Here is a 27542-nt window from a genome sequence, read left to right on the forward strand (position 1 = left end):
TCAAACACTGCTGTGGGAATTAAAATTGTCAGTGGCAAGTTTTAGAAAACTGTTTATAATTATCACCCAAATTGTAAGTTAACTTGACATTATGACAAAGGAATTCTACTATTTGGAATATACTCAACACAAAATATATGCCCCCACCAAAGGAAGGTTCAAGGATGCTCATGGTAGTACTGTTTATAATAAACAAAACGCAGAATCATTCTAAACATTCATCAATAGTAAAATAGATACATTATTTTCAGCAGACTCATACAATGGAATACCCCATAGTGATGAAAAAGAATGAACCACAACATGGATGGATCTCACAAACAATGTGGGGCTGATGAAACCAGACACAAAAACTATACACTTTATGACACCATATATGTAAAGTTCAAATGGGCAAAATTAATCTGTGGTGATAGAAGTCCAGATAGGCCCAGTGGTTGGATGGTAGTGATGGTGAGGGACACAAGAGAGGGCCTTCTGGGTAGTATTCTATTTCTTGATCTAGGTGGTGGTTACATGAGTATATTCACTTTATGACAACTCATCATGCTGTACAGTTAGGATTTGTGCACATTCCTGTATGTGTTATATTTCCATTAAAAAATCACTTTGTTAGTTCTACTCATTATTATCTTTTCATGAAACAATAAAAAAAAAAATCTGTTTGCACCTGAGTTCTTTTATGAGTAAGGTGAGAAATCAGAACTAAATAAGATCTTTTGTAGCTGTCACGTCAATTTCTTCCAGTAAGAAACGCTCATGACTAGGAATTTCAGGTGGAACTGACCCCCAAGCCCACGTGACCCAGGCCCAGCCAATCAGATTATTCCATTTCCTGGCCACATCATCGACTGATTAAGAATGAGCATGGAACCCAAACAGAACCAACGATTTTAGCACAGCTTTTTGGTAGAATGATGTGACAAGAACAGCAAACTTTGCCATTGAGATTGATAACTAACTCATGAATACAATCCTTGGCATCGTTATCGCACTGTAGGTCTCTGCCTGAGAATAAAGAAGAAACAGAGAAAAGTAGAAATGATGATGATAGATAAAAAAAGAGAAAACAGATTATAGATGGAGCTACAGACAGACAATACATAAATGATACATGGATAGAAAGAGAGAAAGAGGGGGGATAAAGAGATCCTTCACAGAGATTGACTTGTGATGACATATTTTTGAGAACTTGAATATAGTCATATCCAATCTTGAACTTTCCAATTTTGCAAGCCAATAATTCCTTGTTTTGCTTGAGGCAGTGACTTGGGTTTCTGTCACTTGCAGCCAAGAGTCCTGGCTGTTAAAATTTCCAAGACCACTTCCAGCTTTAAGTCCATGACTTAGGCAACCCATTCCAAACTTTTCCCACTAAGCATCCTTCATGGACCAAGGAGAAGGAAGAATACACTCAGGAGTCAAGCCTTTCCACTATCTAGCTTGATGTTCCTTTGAAATCTCATATATAACTTTCTTTAGTACACACAAGAGCATTTATTCTCTATATGTCTGTCTACTTTCCAGGCAGATTTTCAGGAATACATTATGTGGGGGTGGGGAAAAAGCATACATTAAAGACTAAGCAGCTTGTTTAAAATAACTAGATCCTCCTAATTTTCCTCTTCAATGAAAGATGCTTCATTTTCTCTTTTCCAGGTTTCAAACACTCATTCCATTAAAGCACTATTCTGGTCTGCTTTTACTGCATAGAGGCCCTTGTAATCATTAGTTACTTTGCGTTTGTACAGCAGAAGACCCTCCTTTTGGTCAGGAGGGCTTGTTGTATGCTTCCAACCTGGAAGAAACTGTCTTTCCCCAAACTTTCAGATTCTCCTTCGCATCTGGGATCATGGCCAGCTAGTGACTACTGGGCTACTGCAAACTCTAGGTTATGTTCAAATCTCATCTATTACTTTTTCAAAAACAGAATGTCATGTGAATTTGCTAACCTATCCCAACATATTTTGTCTTAACATGAAAACATTTCCTCCAAATTGTCATGTAAAACCAACATTCCAAGAAGATGTGCCGTATTATTCTGAGTTACCCACGTCACTCACCCAGTGCTATGGACTTCTGGGGGCAGCATATCCCTGGTTTAAAAGAATAGAGTTAGGGAAGAGGTTACAGACTCAAATTCCTACAGGGATCAGACAGCTGAGACAGAAAAGTACAGAATAGAGTGAGCACAAGCCAGTCCAAGGTGGGCAGCTGCTACTCAGCTCCACTGAGTGTGGCTAGCTGGGACTGTCTTTTTAATCCCCATGCAGGCCAACCACGTCTGCAAGATGAACAAGGTCTAGGCAGGACCACGTCCCCACCTCTGATTTTGAACACACATTCCTCTAGTTTTCCATCTAAGCCACGGGCAATGCTTAGACTGTTGCTAACATCTGTTCTCCAAATACCCAGTATTTTTCTTCTTATAAAAGATATTTCTTTCAAATAGAGATAAGGCATTGAAGCTTCGGCATATATTTATTTAGTGAAACTACATTATACGTTCCGAAAATCAGAAAGCTTTACCTATGCAATCTCTAGAAGGAGACTTACCCTTTTCCAATAAGTACACTCACATTTTATGTGACATTTTTAATAGCCTAGAAGTTTCAACCTCAACCGGCAATGTTTGAATTGGTTTCAATTTAGCAAGTATTGGGAAGAGAATAATTTGGCAGCTCCTTCTTGACACATGTCAGAGGCAGGGCCCTCCCATGAGAATCTGGTGTTCATAAAAGTAATTTTCCCATTCATGCTGCTGACAGCATCCCTCACAGCACAGTCACATGGCTGTCACTCTTGAAGCTGACACCAGCCTCTGAAATTACAGGGGAATTTTTTTTTGATAACTCAATATAATCAAGAATTTGATCTGAACTATTAAGAGTGGGAAAAATTAATTTAAAAACTGACACCGGTGACCTTTACAATGATGTATTGTGGCTCTTGTACAACATATATTCAAAGGCGACCATTTGCGTGATTTACCTGTAATAAAACGTCCTCTACGAGGTACAACATCTCATTGTTTGGGGAGTCCATTGTTAAGTCAAGAAGAAAGTTTAATTGGTATAAACTGAAAAGATAAAGAGTTATCTACTCCGTCACTCCGAACTCCTCCAATATTTTAGTCACAAATCATTTTAGAATAATAACAATGGTGATAACGATAATGATCTAGCTAACTAGATTGAGTACTTACTAAGCGCGGAGGATTGGGCTGAGTGCTTCGTGCACAGTTTTCTCTAAATCCTCTCAGCACATCAGGGCAGGGCTGATAACATCCCTGGGACCCGAGAGGAGACTGAGGCCCAGAGGAGCAAGCGGAAGCTGCCGAAAGTTTCAGAGCAGGGACTCCAGCCGCTGTCTGATGCCAGGGACTGTGTTCTCAGCCGCTTCACTGCCCAGAAAGTCGGAGGGCCCTTCTGAAATCAGCTACCCGACCTTCCATTCGGCACAGTAATACCAACTTCCTGATCTTTCGCCCCATATTTGGCCATTTTCCAGTCTTCCCCAGCTCAGTGACTATCGCCACCTTCCATTTCAGCTGCTCAAGCCAGAAATCCAGGAGATGTTACTGATTCACGTCCTCCCCCCCTCCCTGGCCAAATTCAACCCAACGCCAAGACCTGCTGATTGTACCTCTGGCAGTAGAATTGTACTGGTCCAGCTGTATCCTGCTGATACAATTGTATCAAGTCACTCTCTACATCTCCATCACCACCAGCCTTGTCCAAGCTGCCAGCTCGCCAAATACTGAACAGCCTCCACCTTCACTCTGGTCTGTGTCCAATTTGTGCTCAGTATGGCTGAGTGATATTTTAGAAACGCAAATGCCACCCTTCTTGCTCGAAATCATTTGAATAAAGAATAAAGACTAGAACCCACAAGATGGCAAACAAGCCCTGAGCCCTGCCTGCCCAGGACCCCACCTCTCCCCACTTGTCTCATCCACTTCCTCTCTTCCTGTCTGTGCTTCAGTCACACTGGACGTTTTTTTGAAAGCTCTGTGCTCCCTCTGATCACAACTGCTGTGCATGCTGTTCCCTCTGCCAAGAATTCTCTTCCTTTCCTCTTCATCTGGTTACTTCTATTCATCCTTCAAATTTCAGCTCATTACCATTTCCTCAGGGAAGCTGAGACAGTGAAGGTCAACCCCTCTCACAGAGCAACGCACTTCTCTTGAAACACTCACCACACTTGCAATGTTGTATTTACGTGTGACCGCATGATTAATGGGCTATTTATTTGGACTAACTACAAATAAAATCTTTGTGAGTGACTGAAATTTCTGACTTAACGACCAGGCAGAGGCAGCTTGGTGGAATGGTAATTGTACATGCTCCGAGGTCAGGAAGCTGAGTTCAAATCCTGACTCTACTTAACCAGCTGTGCAACCCTGAACAAAACACCTGAAGACCCTGATTCTCGGTTTTCTTGTATATAAAATGAGGATGGTGCCAAGACACTTCGTTCCCGGGCTGTTGTTAAGGTTACACGCGGAAGAGAGGTGAAGACATCTAGCTCACAGCTCCTGCCGCATGCTAAGGATTCAACGAGCATTTGCTGGAGAGTCATAAATACAACAATATGCATTGATTTCCAAGCAATGTTGCTGTGTAAAAAAGCAAATTGCAGATGATCAAAAGGTACAAACTTCTGGGGATAAGATAAAAAAGTACTACAGGTGTAAGGTACAGCATGATGAGTACAGCGAACACTGCTGGATGCTGGGTCTGAAAGTAGCTAAGAGAGCAGATTCCAAGAGTTCTCATCACAGGGAGAAAAACAGTTTTTTCTTGTGGTAATCATTTCACAATATATGTAAGTCAAATCAGTATGCTGTACACCTTGAACTTACACAGTGCTGCGTGGCAATTATATCTTAATTAAACTGGGAAGAAAGAAAGCAAATTGCTCCGAAATACATACAATATAATACCATTTAAACATCCATGAAAGAATACCGCAAAGTACATATCTATAAAGGAGAAGGAATAGAAAGTCCTTTGTAGGATTGGGAAAGTCCAAATATAATATTGGGATGGGGTTTGAGAAGAAGCCTGAAGTGAAGACTGAAGTAAAGGGACATTGGTCTGACTGCTCTGAAAAGGACAACATATCCATATACGGGTGAATAAATGTTGACTAGCTAAAGAAGACCTGGAAATCACTCCAGCCAATTCACTGAGCTACGAGCTTCCTGTCTTTCTGGTTAACACTATAGTCCTCTGTGCCCAGAAGTGTGCCCAGATTAGCAGGAACACTCAATAAATATAAATTAGATAAACGAAAAGATGTACCTTAAAGAACAAATAAAATGACACAATGACGTAAAAAGTGCTTTAAAAATGTTTAACAGATTTGGTCACCCAAGTACTTCAAAATCTCTGAGATATATATAAGTTCTGGAAACAGACAACGGTGATGGTTGCCCAACACTATGAATGTACTTAATGCCCCTGAATTGGACCTTTAAAAATGGTTAAAATGGTAAATTTTCTTATACATATTTTACCACAACAAAAACAATGCTCATAAATATCTTTCTTCTGAGTGTAAAAAAATAAGTAAACTCAGCATCTGAATTACCACGAATTCTTTATTATATTTTTCACTGTCACCTTGCCCTATCCTTCAATATAACCAATTTCTCCCCACGAGTAGCTGGAGCGTCAAAATGACTCAAGTGTCTAGAAAGCAGGAAATTGTCATTACGCCACAGGCAGAAAAAACAAGAATTGGCTTGATTTTCTGGTAGACAGCAGATATGTGATTTTCAGGGACAACAGCCATGAATGGAGCTGATGTTAAAACAGAGGGCAGGGAAGCCAAATCCCCATGGTTCTAACTGCAAAAACTGGAAATATGGGCAATCAGGTGTAGCTTTAAAAATGCAACCATTCTGGAAAGTAGAAGAAGGTTCGGAAGAGGAGTCACAAGCTATAAATAAAAGCAGCATTGAGTTAAAGAGAGAATTAGATTGATGAAAAGAAACACAGTGGAAAACTGAAAAGAATCCTTTCACTGACAATGACATCTTCAAACATATTTGCAATCTACAAAATATGAAGGAAAAAAAGAAGAACGAGATTCCTCTGATATGAGAAATTGCAGCAAGGCAGATTGGCTAAATAGCTCCCAATCCTTCTCTTTTTTTCAAAGAAAGCAGCAAAATGAGGGGTAGATTAGGTTTTCTTTGTGTGAAGTGGGGAAAGAAAATGCTGATTACAACAAAAGCATTTGACAGGACACCCAATACCATTGAAACAGACAAGCTATTACCCCAAGAGAACTAAAATTTATGAAAAGTATTTTTAAACTAGTAAGCCAATAAGACTGGAAGTTTGATTTCGTACGCTCACCTCTGCAAAAATATATGAATCAATTTTATTTTAACTTATCTGGATCTTCTAATTTAATAAAATCTCATTAATTTTAAATGAGGTCAGAACATTAACAAAACAAGCTGATGTCTGATTTGCCTGCATTGGATTATCCAATATTTCTTTTTTTGTTTTTGAGGAAGATTAGCCCTGAGCTAACTGCTGCCAATTCTCCTCTTTTTGCTGAGGAAGACTGGCCCTGAGCTCACATCCATGCCCATCTTCCTCTACTTTATATGTGGGACGCCTACCACAGCATGGCTTGCCAAGCGGTGCCATGTCCGCACCCGGGATCCGAACCGGCGAACCCTGGGCCACCAAGAAGCAGAACGTGCAAACTTAACCAGTGAGCGACCGGGCCAGCCCCTATCCAATATTTTTCTTAAAGAACAGTGGGCTATCCAGGCAGCTGTAGATGCACCCCTCTTTAACTAATCCAACAGTGTTTAATCAAGTTTGCTCTGAAGTAATCCTGAGACCCCAGAGATGTCAGTAATCAGATTCAGAGGGTATGCAGTGTAACTTGGTAAAGTGTAATATATTCTTCTTATAAATTGAATTCCAAACTATATTGTTAAGATCCAACAGTGGAGAAAATCTAAGCGTGAGCTAGAGAGAATTGGTATGAAACACACAGAAAAGGTGGGAGGCAGAGAGACAGCTCGTGGGAAGGGCACATGCGCTGAGTTCTGTGATGCTGAGCAAATGGACACCAGCAAAAGACAGAGGTCTTTCTATTTGGTGGCTGAGTTTGTTTTTGTTTTTCTGTACGGTTAGACTTTTCTGGAGGGAGAAGCAGGAAAGGAGAAAACACTAGATAAGCATGACTAGAACATTTTCATTCCCATACCTCCCCCAAAAATCAAAAGACAAGAAGGAGAATTGTACATAATTTTTACACATCTTTTCTCAGACAGTGAAGGAAAACAATTATGCTCAATTTTAAGTTGAAAGTACAACGTGGGTGGTCAAAATCTCGGCTATGGGGTCAGATGACCTGGATTAAGGGCATGACTTCATCACTTGCTAGCTGTGTGATGTTGGATATGCTACGTGTACACTCAACGTCTCAGATTCTGCCCCTGTCAATGCCGATAATGACAGCACTCATCACACAAAGGCAGGTGAAGATTAAATGAGTTTGTGGGAAGCTCATGTTTCCGTGAACCAGACGTGAGCCATGTGTAAGAGAGAAGGTTCTATCCAGGAGGACAACTTGGAAGGAAAAGCGGAATCTCAACAGAAAGAGATGAAGTGAAATCGCGTTTTCCTAAGGGCTGAGAAGAAGTTGTAAGTGACAGTGCAGAAACAGCGATGCAATTTCTGTCATCAAGAGAATCGCTGGTGAGAGAGCTCCAGCAATTAGGGATGTCGATGTGTATGGGAATCTCCAAAGAAACCCCAAAAGCAACCACGAGCAAAAGAGCCTGCTTGAAACATCTGCCAATTCCAGGAAGTGTGCTGATACCAGCTCACGACAGTCCAGTCAAGGAAACACTTTCATGTCCCCTCTCCTCTCCCTTGTCCCCTCTCCAACGCTGGAGAAGGCAGAAACTGTGGTCAGCAGATGAGGGAGGAGATAGAAGCTGGTCACCTCCCTGTCATGACAGCAAGCTGCCCTGCATGTGGCAAGCCCAGAAACCACGTTTAAAGTTTTAGCAATTGCACTGGACTGAATATGTTAATTATTGATGTGCAACTGAGTTTTGCAACTTACAGGGGCTGTAGGACCTTCTGTTACTGAATAGGTACCAAAAAGTCAGTAGGGCCTTCCAGAATTTTCATCCAGAGGCAGCAACAGAATCAGCCCCACTGAGTAAATCTGAAGAAACAATAGAAGACAAAAATAAAGTTCCTTTAGGATTATATCACACAAATCAAGCTCACTTGACATAGTGGTTAAATGTTTCTAAGGTGCCTAGTTACCGTTAAAAACGATTGTCATTGGGCATTCACTGCATCACAGAGACTGTGCTCAACACTTACCAGGCAACATCTCATTTAACCTTCACAACCACCCTGTGCAGTGAGCACTGTCATCCTCCCCATTTTACAGATGACAGAAAACTGATAACTTGCCCAAGCTCACGCAGATTAGTGGCAGAGCTGAGATTACAAACCACTATGCCAATTCTTTGCTTCTCCTCCTTCTTTTAGGATGACTTACATAATAAAATAAAAATAATAATCATTTGTTTAGGGCTTACCCTCTGATTTACATGGATAAGCTCAAATTACTCTCCACAAGAGCCCCTCTGATTGCCCACACTTTACTGATGCAGAAACCGAGGGAGAGAGAGTAGGTGGCCCACGATTATCTGGCCTGTGAAGGCTAAACTGAGATCTGAACCCGGGCAGTTTGGCTCCAAAGACCGTGCTCTGAACCAGTGTGACCCACTGCTTTATAAACCGTACCTTACTTTATAAACTGTAAAGTGCCACACGAATGTCAAACGGGACCACGATTACTAGTATTACAGCTTGGCCACATGGAAGGGGAAGGGCTTGGACTGACCTACAGTAACAGGCAGGGCATGTCCGGCAAAGGCCCGGAGGCAGCAGTGGGCACAGCGAGGCCAGGAGCTGCTCTCACAGAGGAACTCATTCACAGTGGCAGCAGCCAGGAAAGTGACTCGAGCAGAGAATAAACCATAAATCCATGGAACAACTGCTCGCCTGCATGCACCCACTTGCCTCCTAGGACCCTCTCATCACTCACGCTAAGAAGAAACGGAGCAATAACCAACCAGGGGAGCTCGGAAGGACATCAGTGGAAAGGGACTCCTCCTTTGGCGATGCCAGAGCCATAAATCTGCCACTTGCCAGGACGCCATGCCAGCTCTGGCACACGGGTGCCGTCCATCTTCCTCTGCCCCACCAGGAATGCCCCTTCTTGTAAACAGCAGTGGGCGGTGGTGTCGTTACGATTGTTTTTACCCTCCTGGTACTCTGCCTGACTTCATGGAGTGAATTGAAAATGAGTTGGCTCAGCGGAAAAGGAGTTTGTACTTTTCTCTGAAGACCAATCCGGATTTGAATGTGCCTGCTCTGAGCAGCTCGAGAAAAGTGGATTTTGTTTGGAATATCTGAAAAGCGGTCTGCAGCACAGGAAACATTTTTTTCTCATGTGAGGGACACTTTTAAGGTCAGATGATCTGGATTCCTCAGGGTCCAGCACAGTCCATGTCTGTCAATAGTGAGCAGCCGGTAAACATTAGTTTACTGTTGGCTGGCTGGATGATGAAATGAATAAATGAAGGAAGGAATGAAATGATCGGGGACAAAGAACGAATAAAGACTTCAAGATCATACACACTTAGGCTTGAATCCTGCTCAATTACCAACTTCCTGTGTGACTTCAACCACGCCTCTTAACCATTCTGAGCCTGTTAATTCATTTGCAAGAGGAGATAATAACAGCCACAGTGATGGACTTATGTTCTCTGTTTTGTTGTGTTTCACTCCAGCCTCCACTTATTCTACTTCCTGTAACAGCCTGATTCTGGTTTCCAGACTACCTCTCTCCCATCCTCAGTACCATGGTCATTAGGGTGGATCTCACTCCCCCACAGCCCTGGGAGCAACCCCTAACTTTAGCCCAGTGTGTTGCATTCTTATGGAGAAAGTAATGCATCAGGGGCAGGACCATGGCTCAAGTTAGGCCAATCACAGCTGTATATTTCTCAGGTTTCTCCAGAGAAACAGAACCAAAAGGCGGGGGAGAGAGAGAGAAAATGGATACAGATATAGACATAGACACAGACAGTATAGATATATCTAGATATAGACGTAGGCATATGTCTGTATGATAAAGATTTATAGATAGATAGATCTATAGAGACAGACGGATTCAACTGATTGGATGAGGACCACCACACTGTGGAGGATAATCTGCTTTCCTCAAAATCTACTAATTTAAATATTAATCACATTCAAAACAAATACCTTCACAGCAACATCGAGACTGGTGTTTGACCAAACAACTGGGCACCAGAGCCTAGCCAAGCTGACACATAAAGTTAAGCAGGCCAGCAGCCAGTAAGATTCACGTCAGCTCCTGTTGGAGCCATAAGAGAAGCAGGCTTGCTCCATCCTGCAGGACTTGAGCCTGGAAGGATGCGCAGGGAGCAGACTGAGGGCGGGAGGGGAAGGGCTCAAAGGGAGGGCATGAGGCCAGGCCCCAGGGGGTTTCCGCCTCAGCGAGCCAGGCAGCCCACGCGGAGCTGACAGCCTCCAGACTGGCTGTCCCCAACCAAAGGGCCTCTGTCCCCAGAGGCCGTCTGTGAAGCCAAAGAGTTGTGCGATGGTGTATGAGAGATACCACACGCACCGGGGAAGCCCTGCTTAAAATTAGCTAGATTTTAAAAAATACATGTCAACATTTATATATATATTATACTTATATACCAATCGAAATACATATTTTATACATATGTGTACATATATGTGTGCATCTTAGATTCTTTGAAAAATCAAATAGCATAGAAGAATCTATTGAAAAATCAGTCTGCCTCCCACCTGTGACCTGCCGTCCACCTGGCCCCACTGAAGAATCAGACACTGTGCCAACGTCTTCCCCGCCCTCCAGGACCGCCCACAGCTCAGCCCGTGTGCGTCTGCACAGGCCTCATTCTACGCAAACGAAAACACACGATACACAGAACGCTTTGTTTTAATTATTTCCCCTTAAAATGCACCTAGGAATCACGCCGTCCTGGCATGTCATAGGGCCACTCAGTTTCTTTTCAGGGCTGCACCTTTCTTAACTCCCCCCATCAAGGGACATTCAGGTTTTGTCCATGTATCTCCTGGGTGACTTTATATATATATAACATAATATCTATTTATATTTTACATATCTATATATATTTAATATACTTTATATTATGTATTATAAAATATTATAACGGTATATTATGTTATTTATGTGAAATTTTTAGAGAAGAGAATGCAGAAAGTGAAAAGAAGGCGAATTATTTTCTAAGGAATTGAGTTACTCAAGAAACTCTTGCATCCCTTGGTGGACAGTTGGAGTAAGACCCAGAGCTAACAGCTGCAGCCTTCCCCACTAGGTTTTATAATACGAAGGCGATCAGGCAGGATGAATTGGTTCCCGATGGTTCGGTGGAACAGTCTATCTTTGGGGAGAGCGCTGGCCTTCAAAGCCCACAGACCTGGGTTGGACTGTTGTCTGCCACTTACTGGCCGGGTGATCTAAAGCCTTGGAGCCTCAGTTATCCCATCTGTAAAATGGAGATGATGCTTCATGAGATCGAGTGAGGATGAAATGAGGAAACATGCACACAGTTCTTAGCTCAGTGTTAGCAAATCTAAATCCGTTCCTTCTTACACTCTTTTCATCCCCCTCAGGGCTCTTCTTCTCAGAATGCACAATTGTTCAGCCACACGAGCCAGCAAGGCAGAGGCAAGACTTGGACTAGCTCTCTTCTAGAATGCCAAGAAACGGTGAGCATGGGTGTTGGGGTGTCCACCAGGTAGCTTTGCAATGTGCGTCCCGCCCTCCAAACTTGCCTACTATGTCCCAGGCTCTGTGCCAGTCCCTGGGAATTCACAAATGAGTAAGTTCCCAAGGATTCCCAAGTGAAGTAAAACCAGCGCAGGAAGAAAAGCTCAGTGAGGATGACAGCACGTGATGATCACTACCGCAGGAGTTTACGTCAAACGTGCTGAGGGCAGGAGAAGAAAGTCCGGGAGAGTTACAGCAGGAGGATGCCCCGGCCCTCGATTTTACAGGAGAAAGACTGCTCCTGATGGCACAGAGAAGGGTGTCCTCACGGACTGGGAACACCACTGTCCGATGCGCCGCAGCTCTCATGTGGATGACTGCGGGGCTCTCTGACTGCTCTCTGTTTCCTCCCTTGGCCCACACAGTCGATTCTCAACACAAGAGCCACAGTAATGCTGTGAAGACATGAAGTCAGTGGCATTTCTCCACTCAAAGCTCTCCAATGTCTTCCCACCTCACCCAGGATAAAAGTCAGAGTTTCTACAGCGATCTTCCATGTTCCTCAAACCCGGTAGGTACTCCTCCACCTCAGGGCCTTTGCACCTGCTGTTAGCCCTTCCAGGAATGCTCTTTCCCCAAGTATCCACAAGACTTATTCTTTCACCTCCATTCTTCTCCACAGTGCTCTCATCTTCCGTCACAATATTTAATTTAGTCATATATTCAAGGTAGAAGCTCTACATTCTTGTGCTTTCTGCTGCATCCCCAATGCCTAGAGCTGCGCCTGACACATGGAAGGTAAACAATAACCATTTGCTGAAAAAAATGAGTGATTACTGAATCCTGGCAAAGCTATGGAGGTGTGAAGGAGACCAGCAGGTTTTAGAGAAACAAACAAAACAGACAAAGTGGGGACTGGAAATGTTAATTCTGAGGTTGGGTCAGTTGCAAGATGACTGACTTCACTCGCCAACGCCGACAGGCTAACGTGCTTGAGTCCAGAGAGACTCCCCACCCACACATCAGGGGGCAGTGGAGACACGGAACGCCTTTCAGAGAAGCAGCACTAGAGAAAGGGGTGCAGGACGGCACCGATCAGGGGGAAGTGGATTAAAACGGGGAGGGAGCATTGGCTAAGCAACACCCACGGAATAACGCACCTTGTAGTGACAGCATGCATATTTGGGGATTTTCGTTAAATTTTGTTGCTAAAAATAAATGCATTGAATCAGGAGAACTCGCCAAGCAGGCACGGCCCTGCAGAAACCAGACTCCTGCAAGCCAGGACTTCGAACTCATGGTTCACTCCTATCAGAAATAAAGGAGGTCAGAGATAAACGGTCTCTGCCATGAAGGAGTATGCACTGGTGGAGAGATAACAAAAGTCAATGGATTCATTATCATACCAGAGAAGAGAGTGCTAGAGGAGGACAGGAGAGAGGGCAAGTAATTTGGCTTAGGTGCCTTGCAGAAGCCTTCTCCAAAGGAAGCGTTATCAGAGCTGGGTTTTGAAGGATAAGTAGGAGTTTGCCATTGGAGAAGAGGAGACAGGGCATACCATACAAAAGAAAGAGCACATGCAAAGGCAAAAGCTATGAGTAAGTACAAACTATCTGGAGACCAGTCAAGAAATTCAGTGGAAAGTGATTACAGGGTACAAGTGGGGGGAGAGGGTGTGGCTTTTTGCACCCAGCTGGACTTGGGGCACCTGAAACCGTAAGGCCTGTGTGTCATGCTAAGGACTCTGGAGTTGATTCTGTACCTAACGCACAGCCAGAGGAGGTCTGCAAGCAGCAGGCGAGATGAACGGACCAACGTAGGGAAGGCTTTTCCCACTAAACATATAACAAGCCCTGGTGTTTTCTAATAACAGAATCTGCGACCCTTCAGCCATGGAACATTCTGCAGACATGTGCCGCCTTCCTTTATGGGAGGGCAAGAGGCAGGCAACAGTTGCTCACCCTGCAGACACAGGCCAGCAACACTTATTGTCCAGATTCATTCTCTAGAACCCTCAGTACTGATGTCCCTCCCGCTGCAGGCCCTTAGGAAACCAACCTCCGGCACATCACACAGACAGTGTGGCGGGGGACCTCCCAGAAAAACAGAATGAGGTGCGCTTCTGCTCCTGGAACTCTTGATGGATCAACCTGCCAGTTCGCAAACTACACATAAACGTGGTGGGTTCCACAGCAGCTCAGTCACCAAGGCCCCTGCAGAAATAGCATCCTGTTTAGTCAGTGCTACAAGAGAAATCCCTGCAATGCACAATCGTGCAGAAGAAAAATAATAACATCACCAGATTTTAAGCTACGAGCTGGGGCAAGATGCGTCAAAGGTCCCCGTGTCCCTGGAAATTCAGTGCTGTCCGAGAAAGGGACAGTGGGTGAAGAGTATGCTGCGCTATGCCCACCAAGATTCATGCAAAACGATGCAACAGACGAAGTAGGCGCCTTTTATGGAAGAGGTGGTCCTACGTAATAATGACAAACACTTGTGCAGTGCCTGCTGTATGTCAGACACCGTTTTGGGCATGTTATACATAGGACATCATTTGATCATCACAGTGAGGTAGGAACTATTATTATCCGCACTTTACAGATGAGGAAACTGAGGCACAGAGAGATTAAGTAAGTTGTCCAAGGTCACACAGCTCATAAGTAACAGAGCCAGCGTTGAAACACAGTCTGGCTTTAGAGTTCATGGTCTAAACCACCATTGCCACAGCAAAGGACGGGGGCATTTCTTGAGCACAGAGACCTGAGTCTGAATCACAGTCACTCCAGCTCTCCAGCTCTAAGTCTTTGTGACAGTTACTTAATTTTTTGAATCTTGATTTTCCCAACTGCGAAATGGAAACATTGCTAGTGCCTCTCTCAGAAGGTCTTGAACTCACTGAGCGCCCAGCACATGGCGGGCAGCCAGCAGACGTTTGCTAAATCCCAGGTTGAGAAGCCACCCGAAGGGCTCTCGCCGTGGCTGCTTACTCTTACTCAAGTGCTCACACTTCCTAAACATTAACCACTTCCCACAAAATGCCTGGTTTGACCCATTCGCCCTGCCCTCCAGTCACCGTGGACTGAACCTCCGCCTGACCCACCTGCGTGGACGGTTCTCAGGGTCAATGCTGCAGATCCTGGAGTGTTTCTTGAGCGGTGGCTCCGCTCCCTGCTGCTCCCGCAGGAAAACCCCGCAGGACCGACATCTGGAACGACAGTGCGCCCCATGATGCAGCCAATCACCGCAGGCCTCTGGGCGATGTCGTTCTGTCACCAAGATGCGCTGAGACTCGCCGAGGGCCTAGCGGGGCTGGTTTAAAAGGACGGGCCACTCAACTTCAAAGTCAACACAAAACCATTTTTTCTGGACAGCCAGCGTTTCAAGACATTTTCAGTTTGTCAGCTTGAAAATATCTCCAAATTTAAAAATAATTTCCTGTTTTCAAAGTCAGCAATATTTATCAAGCCTCTAATAAGTACCTGCCACCATGCCAGGCACTGGAGCTAAAAGGATCAATAAGATGTGACCTCTGTCCTCAAGGAGCTTTTAATCTATTAGAGAGAGAGGCACGACGAAGGTCCATTCCGTGTTATAAGTGGTCTGAGGGCTTATGAACAGAATGCCTTGGGACTGGACAGGAAGGAGCATTTTGGTCCGCCTGGGGAGGGGTCCAGTCATGGGAGGCCCCACGTGCAGGCAATAGGACAGAAACATCGCCAAAGCTCAATGGTAAAAACACGAAGACACTGGCTGTAAGGAGCACAGAAGTCAGCCTGGACCAAGGAGAGGCATTTCTGAACGCTTGCGGAGATCCCGTCTGGGAACAGAATGCGAAGTGTGGGCAGACGCGGAGCCAGACAGTTCTCTGCGACATTTAGGTGCCCTACACCATACGCAAGGAGCTGTGGGACATAGATACTTATGATGTGTGGCACGTACAGATAGATACAGGGGTCTCATCCAACTTCTTTTTCCCAATAGAGCATCCCAAGATTTACTCCTCCTGGTCCCAGAATGTTCGTAAGAGTCCCTTTGATAACCTTGTAGGCATCTAATCAACCTCCTTGCAGAGCTGAACAGGCCATCTCTGCCTTTGGTCTGCAACCTCCGTTCCCCGTCCCCTGACGTCACAGCCACCTCTGATTCCCAAGCTTACATTAGACTTGTAACATTCAGGTGTGAAAATGAAATGTCAAATTCTTCTCACTCCGTCTCAAAGAGAATGGTGAGACAGTTAGAAAGGACAAATTCCTCAGACTTAAATGTCTCTCACTTTTCAAAGACTCTTTCTAGAATTTCAAATACACTGGGCCTCCCTGGGCTCTAGTGGCTTTTACAGTTTACATTTCCATGTTGCAGCTGAAAGGTTGGGATTTGCGGTAAAAGCCTGCAAGAAGACAAAGTAACTAATATTTGTTCAATCCCTATTATGTGCCTGAAACAGGCTAAATATTTGCAGCCCATTAAAATGCTGCAAGGTAAGGATGGTGATCTAAGTATTTCAGTAACTTACCCAGGATCACACAGCTTAAATGCAGAATTCAAACCAGAATAGTTGACTCCAAAGCATAGGTCCTTTCCACGACAACCTACGAGACCCCTTTAATGATACCTAAATGGGCCAACAGTGAGGCACTCGGAGTGATGCTATGCATGACACTGAACACACAATCCTTTCTTCAAGGACCAGTTTAAGACTGTGGCTTGGGCAACTAAGCTAATCTTGACTGTGATAAGAGCAGCCCAATTATCATCTTCCAGTATTTGTCACGACAAGAATCTCCTAGAACACAGGTCAGCGAGCGACAGCCAGTGTGCCACATCTGCCGGCTGCCATGTTTGCAAACAAAGTTTGATTTCACGCCACAATGGCAGAAGTGAGTAGTTGACAGCGCCCACACAGCTTGAAAAACCTAAAATACTTGCTCTCTGTCCCTTTACAGGAAGAGGTCAGCCAACCTCTGGGCGAGAAAAATGATTCCATCGTCTACTAAACGCTGTTTGAAGCCAGAAGGTAACAAAGAGGTGGGGAGGGGGTCAGAATGATACAAAACCATCAATAAAACCATACTGAGAACGGTGATGGGTAATCTTGTCCACTGGACAGGGCTGGGGAAGGGATGCCCAGATACCTGTAGAACACTATTTTGGGTGTGTCCGCGAGGTGTTTCTGGAAGGGACTAAAGCAGCCAACGGAGTAAAGAAGATCCGCTGTCAGCACAGCGGCTGGGCAACTCCACTCGGTCAAGGGCCCAAACAGGAAAAAGGGGAGGGAGGGTGAATTCCCTCTGTCTCTCAGAGCTGGCACGTCCATCGTCCCCTGCCCTCGGACATCCGAGCTCCTGGTTCTTGGGCCTTCAGACTCAGACTGAATTCCACCACCTGGTTTCTGGGTCTCCAGCTCGCAGGTGGCAGAGCACGGGACTTCTCAGCCTCCGTGACCACGTGAGCCAATTCCCATGACAAATGTCCCCTTAAATATGTCTCTATATATCCTGTTGGCTCTGTTTCTCCGGAGAGCCCTGACTAATACAAGCACTGTCATATGCGCTCAGTATGTCTGTTCCTGTGCTCCAGGCTAGGCACCAGCGAGACAGGGACTCATCATTGGCGCCTGGGCACCTATGACTACCCGCCACTGGAGTAGGTTCTGGGAGAGTGACAAACCACACAGTCGGGTGAGATGCATCCTTCATAATCTCCACTTCAAAGGATTTACAACTCCTTGGGGTATACAAATTATGACAACACAGTGTAAGGAGGGCAGTAAGAGAGTCTAAAGACAGCAGGGTTCCAGGGGAGGAGGCAGAGAGAAGCAACTAGCTCTTTCCATGGAAGATGCCAAAAGTTTCCCAGGGTGACACCTGAACGGGGTGCTAAAGCATGGTTTGCTGAGGGGAGAAGAGGAGAAAAGGTGTGCCAAGCAGAGAGCTGAGGTTGTGCAAAGGTCCTGAGGTAGGAAATCATTTAGCATGTTAAACCAACAGCACTGAGCCATCCTGTGGCTGGAGCAAACGAGACACTGAAGAGAGAACAGCAGAGGATGAAATTGCAACATGGTAAATTAAAGGGTGGGTTCACTTCTAACTGTATCAATCCTGGTTCAAATCCTGGAGGTAGGATCGTGGTCGGTGACTTCCATACCCACGTTTCAGAGTCAGTGTGAGAGCCCCAAGTGAAAATGCATTTAAAGCACTTAGCACAGTCCCTGCCATGTCATAAACACTGACTATTCACTTTTATGATGAGTAATGTCCTGCACACTAACCGCTCTTCACGAATTGCAACATTCGGCCTCCACAGACTCTGTAAATGGCAGAGAGAAAAGTATCAGGAAACACGCAGCCGGATGAAATGTATCAACATAGGCTGCAGCGCAGAGTGTGTTCCACTTAAAAGAATGGGCTGAGCTCAAACCCAGGTACCACCCCTCCCCCGCTGTGTGGCCTGAGAGAGGTTACCTAACCTCTCTGCACCTTTGTCTCCTGATCTGTAAACTGGAGATGACAACAAGAGCAGCCTCCGAAGCTGGTTGTGAGGACAAGATGATCATGTGACGCATTCAGCCCAAAGCCTGGTGTCTAAGGAGTGGTCAATAAAGGCTGGCTATTCACTTCTCCTCAAGGCCATCATGACTGGAGTGAAAGGAGAATATGTTTTCATTCTCACACTCTAGGAAGGCCCGATGGAGGAGGAAAGGCTTTTATTCATCTCTTGGCAAAAGCACTTTAGATTCTAGACATCTCTAGTAAAAGCAGAGAAAACTATTCACCCGGTGGGAGGCATCTACGAATCTGGAAACTTCTAAGTTCCAATCCAATTTTAAACACTCTGTCCATCATCTTTCCTGGAAACCACTGGGTTAGCAATGCAACAGTACTTCCTAGTCTGCATTTTGTTCTCAGAAATGCAGCAAAAAAACCTTGGCATGACCACCAAAACCACAGCAATCAACTAGAAGGGAGAGGAAGCGGCAGGACAAGAGTCCACGGGGGAAGGACCGAGGAGAGGAGAAAGCACTCGCCTGTGCCCGCGTTCGCTGACCTCTCCCCACTCCCCGCTGTTGTCAACAACCTGTGAATATCAGGTCTGTCCCCAGGCTGGGGGGAATTACCCGTGGAGGCCCCTTTCATCAGCTAGGAGAGGCATCAATTAGAATACTGTTTGCTTGTTGGAAGACTATAATCCAGGCTGCTTTTCAAGCACCAACAGCTAAATAGGTGCTTATTTAAAAATCAATCTAAAAGTCAAGGTTTCCTTTTCAAATCCTTTCCATGAAGGAGCAATGGTGGCAGAATAGAGGGATAAAGCTTTGAGTGGTCCCAGCTGCTGAACACGTGTATCTCAAGGAGACTGCCACGGATTTCAGAGCATCTCAGATAGAAACGGGTTGTGAGAGGCGAACAACACGTAAAACAGCAAGATCGCCAGCCACTCAGAGGGGCCCACCACGAGAGTGAGGATGCCTGGTCCTCCCGGCACCAATGAGCAAGAGGTTGCTCCCCAAGCCTGAGAGCCAGAGCCGAAGACAGCAGAGATAACTGCTTGGTAAAGGGGGAGATGGAGGGAAACGGGAGAAAGATCAAACCTCCATGCCATGCATGCACAAGTGCACACACAGGATGGATGCAGGTGTGCGCACAGGCACAGGCACACACACACACAGATCTTCCACCAGGCACAGATAAAAAGTAAAAGGGTCTAGGAAGATCCAGCAGGACTGATTTTGCTCCTGGGAACGATCTTCTGCTTGGGGAGAACTAGCACGCTGATTTTCACCGTCAACCCACACTGATGTCAGGTGAGTTGGAATGCCCCTTTCACGTTCTGATCAAACACAGATTTGAACCTGTGAGCACAAACTCCAATGCCTACAGGCATCAGGGAGATCACATTAGTAAGTGCAGTGGGCCAGAAGTCAACAATAGATGGGGACTGTGGCAAACTAGGCAGCCCCTGTCTAAAGGAAGTGCCACACTCAGCACCAGGAGTCTGTGACTGGGTAACACTGGACTCAGTGTTGTTCCATCTTTTGATTTTTGTTTTCTAAAGAAGCCAGAAACCTAGATCTTTGGGTGAAATATCCCACTTTTAAAATATTAGCCATTAACTCAAAATGGGTCTCAAAACTCTCCGGGCCAAACAAATCAAATCTGATCTCTGATGTAAAGACATCCCTTCTCTCCACTGAGAATTGTCCCATGACAGCAGGTTGTAACCCAGCCTATGACCCAAAATACCCTGGCACGTGGGCATGCTTGGTTTGGCCCACACTATGGGTTTTATTTTGTTTTGTTGAAACTGAACTAAAATTTAAATTGAAGATATTGTGCATGAAATCTTGACTTGTGTTTCTCCCAAAGGACGAGCACTGGCAACACGGTGCACCCTCAACACCCGTGGGGACTGGATGGCGTTGAGTCACGGCCGCCCCCAGAGGACACATGCTCACTCTCAAGGTCACCAGTATTCCCACCAGGCCCCCTTCACGCACTGTCACACCTGCCCGGCCCCACTGGGCATCTGCCTTGCAGCCCCTGACAAATCCTCAAAGAGAGGAGAGGAACGGTCAAGAATGCTAGCCTAGGGGGCTGGCCCGGTGGCCAAGTGGTTAAGTGTGCGTGCTCCACTTCTGCAGCCCAGGGTTCGCAGGTTCAGATCCCAGGCGCATACCTAGCACCGCTCATCAAGCCACACTGTGGTGGCGTCCCACCTAAAGTAGAGGAAGATTGGCAACAGATGTTAGCTCAGGGCCAATCTTCCTCACCAAAAAACAAACAAAATCAAGAATGCTGGCCTAGTGTAAAATTCCAGAGGGAGGGAAGACGTTTTAGAATAAGGCCGTGAAGACGACTATGGCATTGCTTTATCCATAAGGATAAATATTTGCCTGGCAATGCGAGAAGCTAAAGTCCCCTGCACCGCTCACAGAAAGTGTGCTATGGGAATTTAAAACCAGAAGGGAAAATAAAGGTAACCGAGTGAGCTATTTTTTACCCCTTGCAACTCATGGAACTTCTTAAGGTTGATTTACAAACTCTTATTTTGAAAACCTTCTCTTTTTTCCTGTCAGTTCATATTTCTCCCTTTTCCAAGGAAGTTACATTATGGGGAAGTCAAAAGAATGCAGGATGCCGAGTCAGGCAGCTCTGCCCCAGGCAGGCTGTGTCCACCTGGTGAAATCGAGGCACCCAGCGCCCCCCGAGTCTGACTTTTTTTGTCTTTAAAATGGGATGATGAGACCCTCTTCCATCACAGAGGTACCACGAGGATAAGATGAAGCAGTGCACACGGAAGCACATTAGACTGTCACCGTCTGCCATGAGTTAGTTTTCATGTATCATCTTTTGCACCCCACGCCTCAAACGCAGGCTCTATCAAGTCATGGGTTTGTTTTCTTCATCACTGTACCCCCCGTGCCTGGCAGATATTAGGCATTCCAGCAATAATTCTTAATTAAAAAATGAGGTGTGTGTACATAGATGACTGATAGATGGAACAAAAAGTAGATGAGAGAGAGAGAGAGAGAGAGAAGTGACAGATGAGTGAGTGAGTGAGCAGGAAAGACAGACAGACAAAATTATCACCACTAACACTCTCTATATCTCTCCTCTCCGGACACTGACCTAGAAAGTTTGGCCACCGTCTGCCAAACTCTTCTGGCTGCAATAACTAAAATCTTTATGTAACTTATATCCCACTCACTTGCCCCTGGGTGGACACACTCCTTCCGCAAGTGACTCTATGCTGAAAGGTCCCTGGTATTTCACTGAAGGAGACGAAGGCACTACGTGCCTTCCGGGTACCAGATGCTAGGGGAGGTACCTTCCTCACCTCATCCTCACAACCCTGGGAGGGGGCATTGTTGTTGGTCCAGCTCACAGCACAAGAGGTGAGGCTCCGATTGGTTAATCAAGCTTCCAAAGACCACGCAGCTCTTAAGTGGTGGTGTCTGGTTTTCAACCTCGCCCTCTGACCCAAATCCAGAGAGATTCCCACATCCCTGACAGAATAGACTAGACGAGCCCGGGAAGGTCTTTGCATCATTCTGGGATTCTGGACTTGCTACTCAACACACCTGCTCTTCCTGGGCCCACTCTCTAACACAGCGGCCGATTAACACACCAGCCGTTAACCAGTCTGGTAACTTAGCTTTGAGCCAAGCCCTTGCCCCGACAATAGATACTGGGAGTGTGCAAGTCGGCCACGGTCCAGCCATTTCAAACTCCCCCTCCCAGCACTGCCCACTTGGCAAAGTAACATGGCTTTGTCTGAGTTGGCCACTGACTGGACTGGAACACAGCATCTGACTCAAAGAAGATACCTCCATAGGTTGGCCAACGATTACCATGAGGCTTCGTACAGAGGGCTCTGCCCACTAGGGGGCGATGGTACTTGGTTAAGCCAACAGGATGCTCTCTCTGCACTAGTCCAAGTAAATTCACTGAGAGACGCAGAGAAGACAACGGCCCATGCAGGGCTAAAAGGGACAAGAAGATGGCCACAACCTTGAGCTGAGGATGCGTTCCAGTCCCGAGTCCTACTCACAGAGGGTGGAATTAACACCCAGGGAATCTCTCTGGTCAAAGCACTGACAACCCCTCTTGCTTCGATCTGATTTAGAATCTGGCTCATGTGCTCTCACCCCAGCTCTAAGCCCGGTCTGAGCTGGCCTCTATTTTAGGGACATTCAGGGAATCAGCATTTTCAGCCCCAGTCCAGGTCGAACAATGGCAAGCAGCAATCAGCTGCTCAGAACTGGGTCTTGACAAGCCGGACCCCTTAGGACAGCTTCTCAGCAGCGTCTATGGTTTTTCATAACGTCTTGGCCCACCGAACAGGAACTTCTTTCCGAATGAATTCAGTGGAACGGAATCTCATGCCAGGATTTGTTTCCTTTTCACACGCACACACAAACAGGGTCTGCTTCCACGGAGCAAAACATAACTTTTAATAAGCTTATGGCCTCCGAAGCCCAGGGGCTATGGCCTTGCTCTCTGCTATTTCACAAAACATTTCACGCAGACTCCACTCTGCCACGCTCCAACAGCCCAGAGTGTTCACAAGTATGGCTGTGCTGACCATCTCGGCTATTTATTTCTTCCCCTCTCTTCCATCCTTCCCCTTAAGCTATTTCTCTTCTTTTATGGCTAAGCTTTTTTCCAGGTAAAGGAGACAGCTGGCAGGATGAGAAGGTGGCCTCTCACAAGGTTACTCTCACCTCAAATAATACCACGGCGAGTTCATGCACACGCAGCACTGAGCGGAACTATCTTCTGATCTCTCGTTCTTCAGCAGAGAAGCGATTTCACCAAGATCTACGCTCATGGCCACGGAAGCTGCCCATATGGCCGGGTGCAAAAGAGGAACCCTCTGAATCTAGCATTCACCACGCATGGCTACATTATGCTCCCTCCATTTGCCTGTCCACCAAGCTAATGCCAATTTGAATCCCCAGCTCCAGTATCAATGTGCCGTCCCTATTCTAGGGGCAGTCAATGCTAGATGTCCTACAGAATTAAGCCAATGCTATGCACCAAGTTGGCAAAGGCAACTGTGATATTTTCAAACACTGGCTGGCACAGGCATGAGTAATGACAGGACTGCCTACTGGGGAAAACACACACGTGCACGTGTGCACACACGCACACACACACAAACACACAAAGGGTGTGGTTCAAATCTCAGCTTGGGTACGAAGCCCTGAATGGTCCTCAGCCTCTCTGCGCCTCCGCGTCCTCGTCCATGGAGGCACTCCCGTTCTGCAGCAGGCACTGATAAGCCCTTCGCACCCTCGCTGCCTTGCAGCTCTGCAAATCACCTCCAGCCCAGGTCGACTGTTGAGCTCCAGGCCGCCGAGTTCAGCTGCCAGTGGGCACCTCCCTTTCATGTCCCAACATGTCCTCAACAGAATTCACCATCTTCCCCCACAGACCTGCTCATCCTTCTGTGTCTCCTGCATCACTAACTGGGACCTCCTTCTACCCAGCCGCCTGAGCCAGAAGTCAGCCTGGAAGCTGCGCTCTCCTTCACCGAGTGCTTAGAATCATCCTCATTTCTTGACCCCTCCCCTTCTTTCCATCCTGGCTTCTGCGTCTCTAATTCAATCCAGGCCATCACCTGTGCTAGTTTTCAAACTTTTCTTCCTGAATCTTTTCTTGCCCCCAACTAATCCATTCTCCAGCCCCACACAGCTAGAGTAATTTTTATAAACATTCCAATCTGAGCAAGTCGCACCCCTGCTTAGAATCTTCAGCGGCTCAGTACTGCCGTCAACCTAAGAGACCATCTGTTTACGTACTGCGGCTTAGGAAACCCTTCATCGTCTGATCTTCCTCATCCCCCTGCAGCCTCACTTCTTACTCCTCCTCCTTGCTTTTAAGATCCAGGCACAATGAATGTCTTTCTGTCTCCTGAATGCACCCTTCAGAGCCCACATTCCTTCTCTCTGCCTGCATACTCCATGTCTCTCCCCCAGCCACATGCCCTCATCTGGCTAACTTCTCTGCGTCCTTCTGGTAATTGCCTCGGACAGTGCTGTCCTGTCCATGCCCGTACCCCAGGACCCACCACAGTGCCCGGCGCTCAAGAAATATTTGGTAAATGCATGAATAACTCGGCACTCAAAGGTCTGACCAGAGGTGGCAGGAAAATGTCTGCTCTGGACCCCGAGGGCCTTGGTTGGGTTTAAACTTCCCAAGATTATCCTCACAATCCGCTTGAAGCATGCTGGGAGGAGACTGGAGAGCTGGCCATCAGGTGGCATTTCCTATTGCCTGGGCTGTCTTCCATCCTGGAGAAGCAGCTGAGCAGAAAGCAAAACAGCCATAGAAATCACAAGTTGTTGCAACTTCCCCAAAGGCCAGTTTTTCCTCTAAACCTGCTGTTTCCTCTCCTAACTTCCAGGTCTCAGATGACCTTGCCGGAGGTCAAGGTCGGAGCAGCCTTCTTATCAGGCAGCTGCTACCCCGAGCATGCTGCTGCTCTCAGATGCATGTGATGCAGAGGCCAGAGGGGCAGCGTGCAGGAAGTGGGCACAGCAGGTGGAGGAGATAAGCCCTTCCACTCCCACGCTCCCTCCTGGGCACCCAGCTGCCTGTCCCTGTCCCAATATGCATTTCACGACCCAACAGACTAGCCCTTCCCTGTGTCCAGACGACCTGCCCCTTTGGTTCACCATTTTTCACAGTCAGCTTCCTCCCTGGCTTTTGCTTGAGTTAAGTCTCTCAGCAGATGCCTGTGGATGCCTCGCCCTCAGCGTCCTCCTCACACAAGCTGGCCTTGCAAGTGACAGCATCTCCAAAAGTCAACAAGATGTGCTCCCTGGCCCACTCCCCTCACCTGCACCCCTCTCCAATGAGATCTTCCAAAAGAGAACAGACACTACCAGTGGGGACTCTGGAGTCAGAGGGACCTGGCTTCAAACCCGGCCTCTTCCAATTGCTGAAGCGGTCACTCAAAATCTCTGAATCCCACTTTCCTCTGTTGTGAAGTGGGAAAGATAGTATCTACCGCAGAGGATGGCTCTGAGGATTAAATTAATAACAGAAAGAGTGTGTGGCTGGCACATGGCAACCACGCACTAAACAGTATACTTGAGGACTGACTACTGCCCCAGTGGAGCCCCGCAGTGACGTGAGGTCAGAGGCACAGAGGAGGCACTTCAGAAACATTTGCTGAACGAGTGAGCCCTGCCTTCTCTTTAGAATGAGAAATGGGAGGGCAGCTCACAAGAGCTGGCTCCCTCCCGCCCCTAGCTGGGTCTCCGCGTCCAGCAGACGTGGACAAACTGCTCTAGCTGACAAGTGCACCTCTCAGAGGGGCTCCCCATCCCCGCACCCTGCTCCTGGAGATCCCAAACCCCTCCTGGCTGATCTAGCAATCAGTATGATTGCAGCTGCACTGTCAAGGACGAGGCTATCCAATGTGGTGGCCACGTGTGACTTTTTAAATTTAAAAGTAAACTTTCTAAAATTAAATAAAAGTAAAAGCTCTCAGCCACATGCACTAGACACACTGCAAGCGCTCAACAGTCACCTGTGACTAGCGGCCATCATCTTGGAGGGCACAGAGAACATCTCCATCATCACAGACAGTTGTATTGAGTGGCGGGTGCGGGGCATCTGAGTTGATGGTAGCTACAGAATGACGCACAATGATTACCTGCTTGTAATTAAGAGCAAGATGTGGCTGCAGGAAATCCACCCAAGCGGGTTCTGACCAGACTCTGGTTTCCCCAGGATCTGTGCCTCGCCCCAGGCTGGCCCCGGCTCTGACCTGGCTCTTTCCGACTCTGGTGTCTGACGGGGAGATCAGTGCACATGCATTCACTCCACTGGCAAGGCGCGGTCACCCTCCCCGGCCTGGCTCAGCCTCTGCGTTTTGTGCACTCCTGCTCGGAGCCCCGCCTCAGGGCGGCGCTGCAATTCTTCCCCCTCGTCTCCGACTCAGCACCCCCGGGCTGCCCCCACCCGCCTCCTCAGACTCTACCAAGCCCTCTTTTTGGGAAGGTCAGTGCCGGGGGCTGAATGTGTCCCCTAAATTCATATGCTGGAGCCCTAGCGCCCTGTAATCAGAATGTGACTGTCTTAGGACACAGAGCTTCTAAAGAAGTAATTCAGCTTATGGGGTCCTTAGGGTGGGTTCTAATCCAATACGACTGGTGTCCTTATAGGAGGAGATTAGGACACAGAGAGACACACCCCAGAGACGCACAAGCACAGAGGAAAGGCCACGGTGAGGACACAGCAAGAAGATGGCCGGTCGCAAGCCAATGGAGAAAGCAGCCCTGCCGGCACCTTGATGTCAGGCTTCCAGCCTCCAGAGCCGTGAGACAAGGAGTTCCCGCTGTTTCCGCCCCTAGTCTGTGGTACTTTGTTACGGCAGCTGGAGCAAACTCATACAGTCTGCCATCTACTGCATCGCCTCAGGCAGATTTCTGAATCTGGATTAGCCTCAGTTTTCCTATTTACAAACGATGGAAACACCTACTTCTTATCTCCCAGGGCTTCGGACGCGCATACTCTCCACTCCTGCTCTTGCTCCATGGCTGGCCCTTTGCTAGGAGGTCCTTCCCTCCACTCTCCAGCCACCGAAGCCTGCTGTCCCTCGGACCTCCACCTGCCCAGCCTGTCCAGCCTCCAGAAAGGGCCTGTTGCAAGCATGCGGCCCCTCTACCCGCACAGGCAGCCCCACAGCCTCTCTTCCCAACACCTGTCACCGCATGTGGTTATTTCACTGCTACCGGTTTGCACCACGGGACTGTGAGCTCCACAGGGCAGGGCTGTGCTCTCTTTTGTTCATCTCAGCATCCTCAGTGACCAGCACTGTGCCTACAACACGACAGAAGCTGCAAAGAGAGAAAGGAAAGGGCTGCAGGGAAGATTCCATCAGACAGTCCCTAAAAGCACGAACACACTGGCCGGGGCAGAGGGAGCTCTTGCCGAACACCAGCTGTTGGGGTCTTTAGTGAGGCGCCTTAATCAATGGTGCTCTGATCATGTACTGGGCACCTGAGTGACTGCGGTTAGCCTCTCACTTCCTGTTCCCAAGGAGGCTGTCTCTGAGCCATGGTGACCCTTCTCAGTACCTTTCTTTACACCAAAGTCCCCTCTTCCTCTCTGGCTACGACCATCTGGAGCCTGCAGGCAACTGTGAGCGCCCAATCGCCATTCTTCCACCTGCCT

General features: G+C 47.0%; 1 protein-coding gene and 1 long non-coding RNA gene across 3 annotated transcripts in view; both read right to left on the reverse strand.

The window, feature by feature from the left end:
* The window catches only part of LOC123282395 (heparan sulfate glucosamine 3-O-sulfotransferase 4-like), a gene marked incomplete at its 5' end in the record, with an annotated part of 133690 nt that overhangs the window by 64935 nt on the left and 41213 nt on the right, over nucleotides 1-27542 (reverse strand). Inside the window, 2 exon segments of the mRNA XM_070485368.1 lie at nucleotides 13915-14069; nucleotides 14957-15061. Coding sequence (XP_070341469.1) covers nucleotides 14054-14069; nucleotides 14957-15061 — 121 coding nt within the window.
* The window catches only part of LOC123282602 (uncharacterized), a 151884-nt gene that overhangs the window by 29971 nt on the left and 94371 nt on the right, over nucleotides 1-27542 (reverse strand). Inside the window, exon 7 of one of the 2 annotated variants that reach the window (XR_011494113.1) lies at nucleotides 8107-8211. The exons of the other annotated variant lie outside the window; for it this stretch is intronic. This is a non-coding gene — a long non-coding RNA (uncharacterized lncRNA). The remainder of the gene's footprint in view (nucleotides 1-8106; nucleotides 8212-27542) is intronic. 2 annotated transcript variants of the gene reach the window in all.

The sequence above is a fragment of the Equus asinus genome, chromosome 14, assembly GCF_041296235.1.
Source record: "Equus asinus isolate D_3611 breed Donkey chromosome 14, EquAss-T2T_v2, whole genome shotgun sequence".
Lineage (NCBI taxonomy): Eukaryota > Metazoa > Chordata > Mammalia > Perissodactyla > Equidae > Equus > Equus asinus.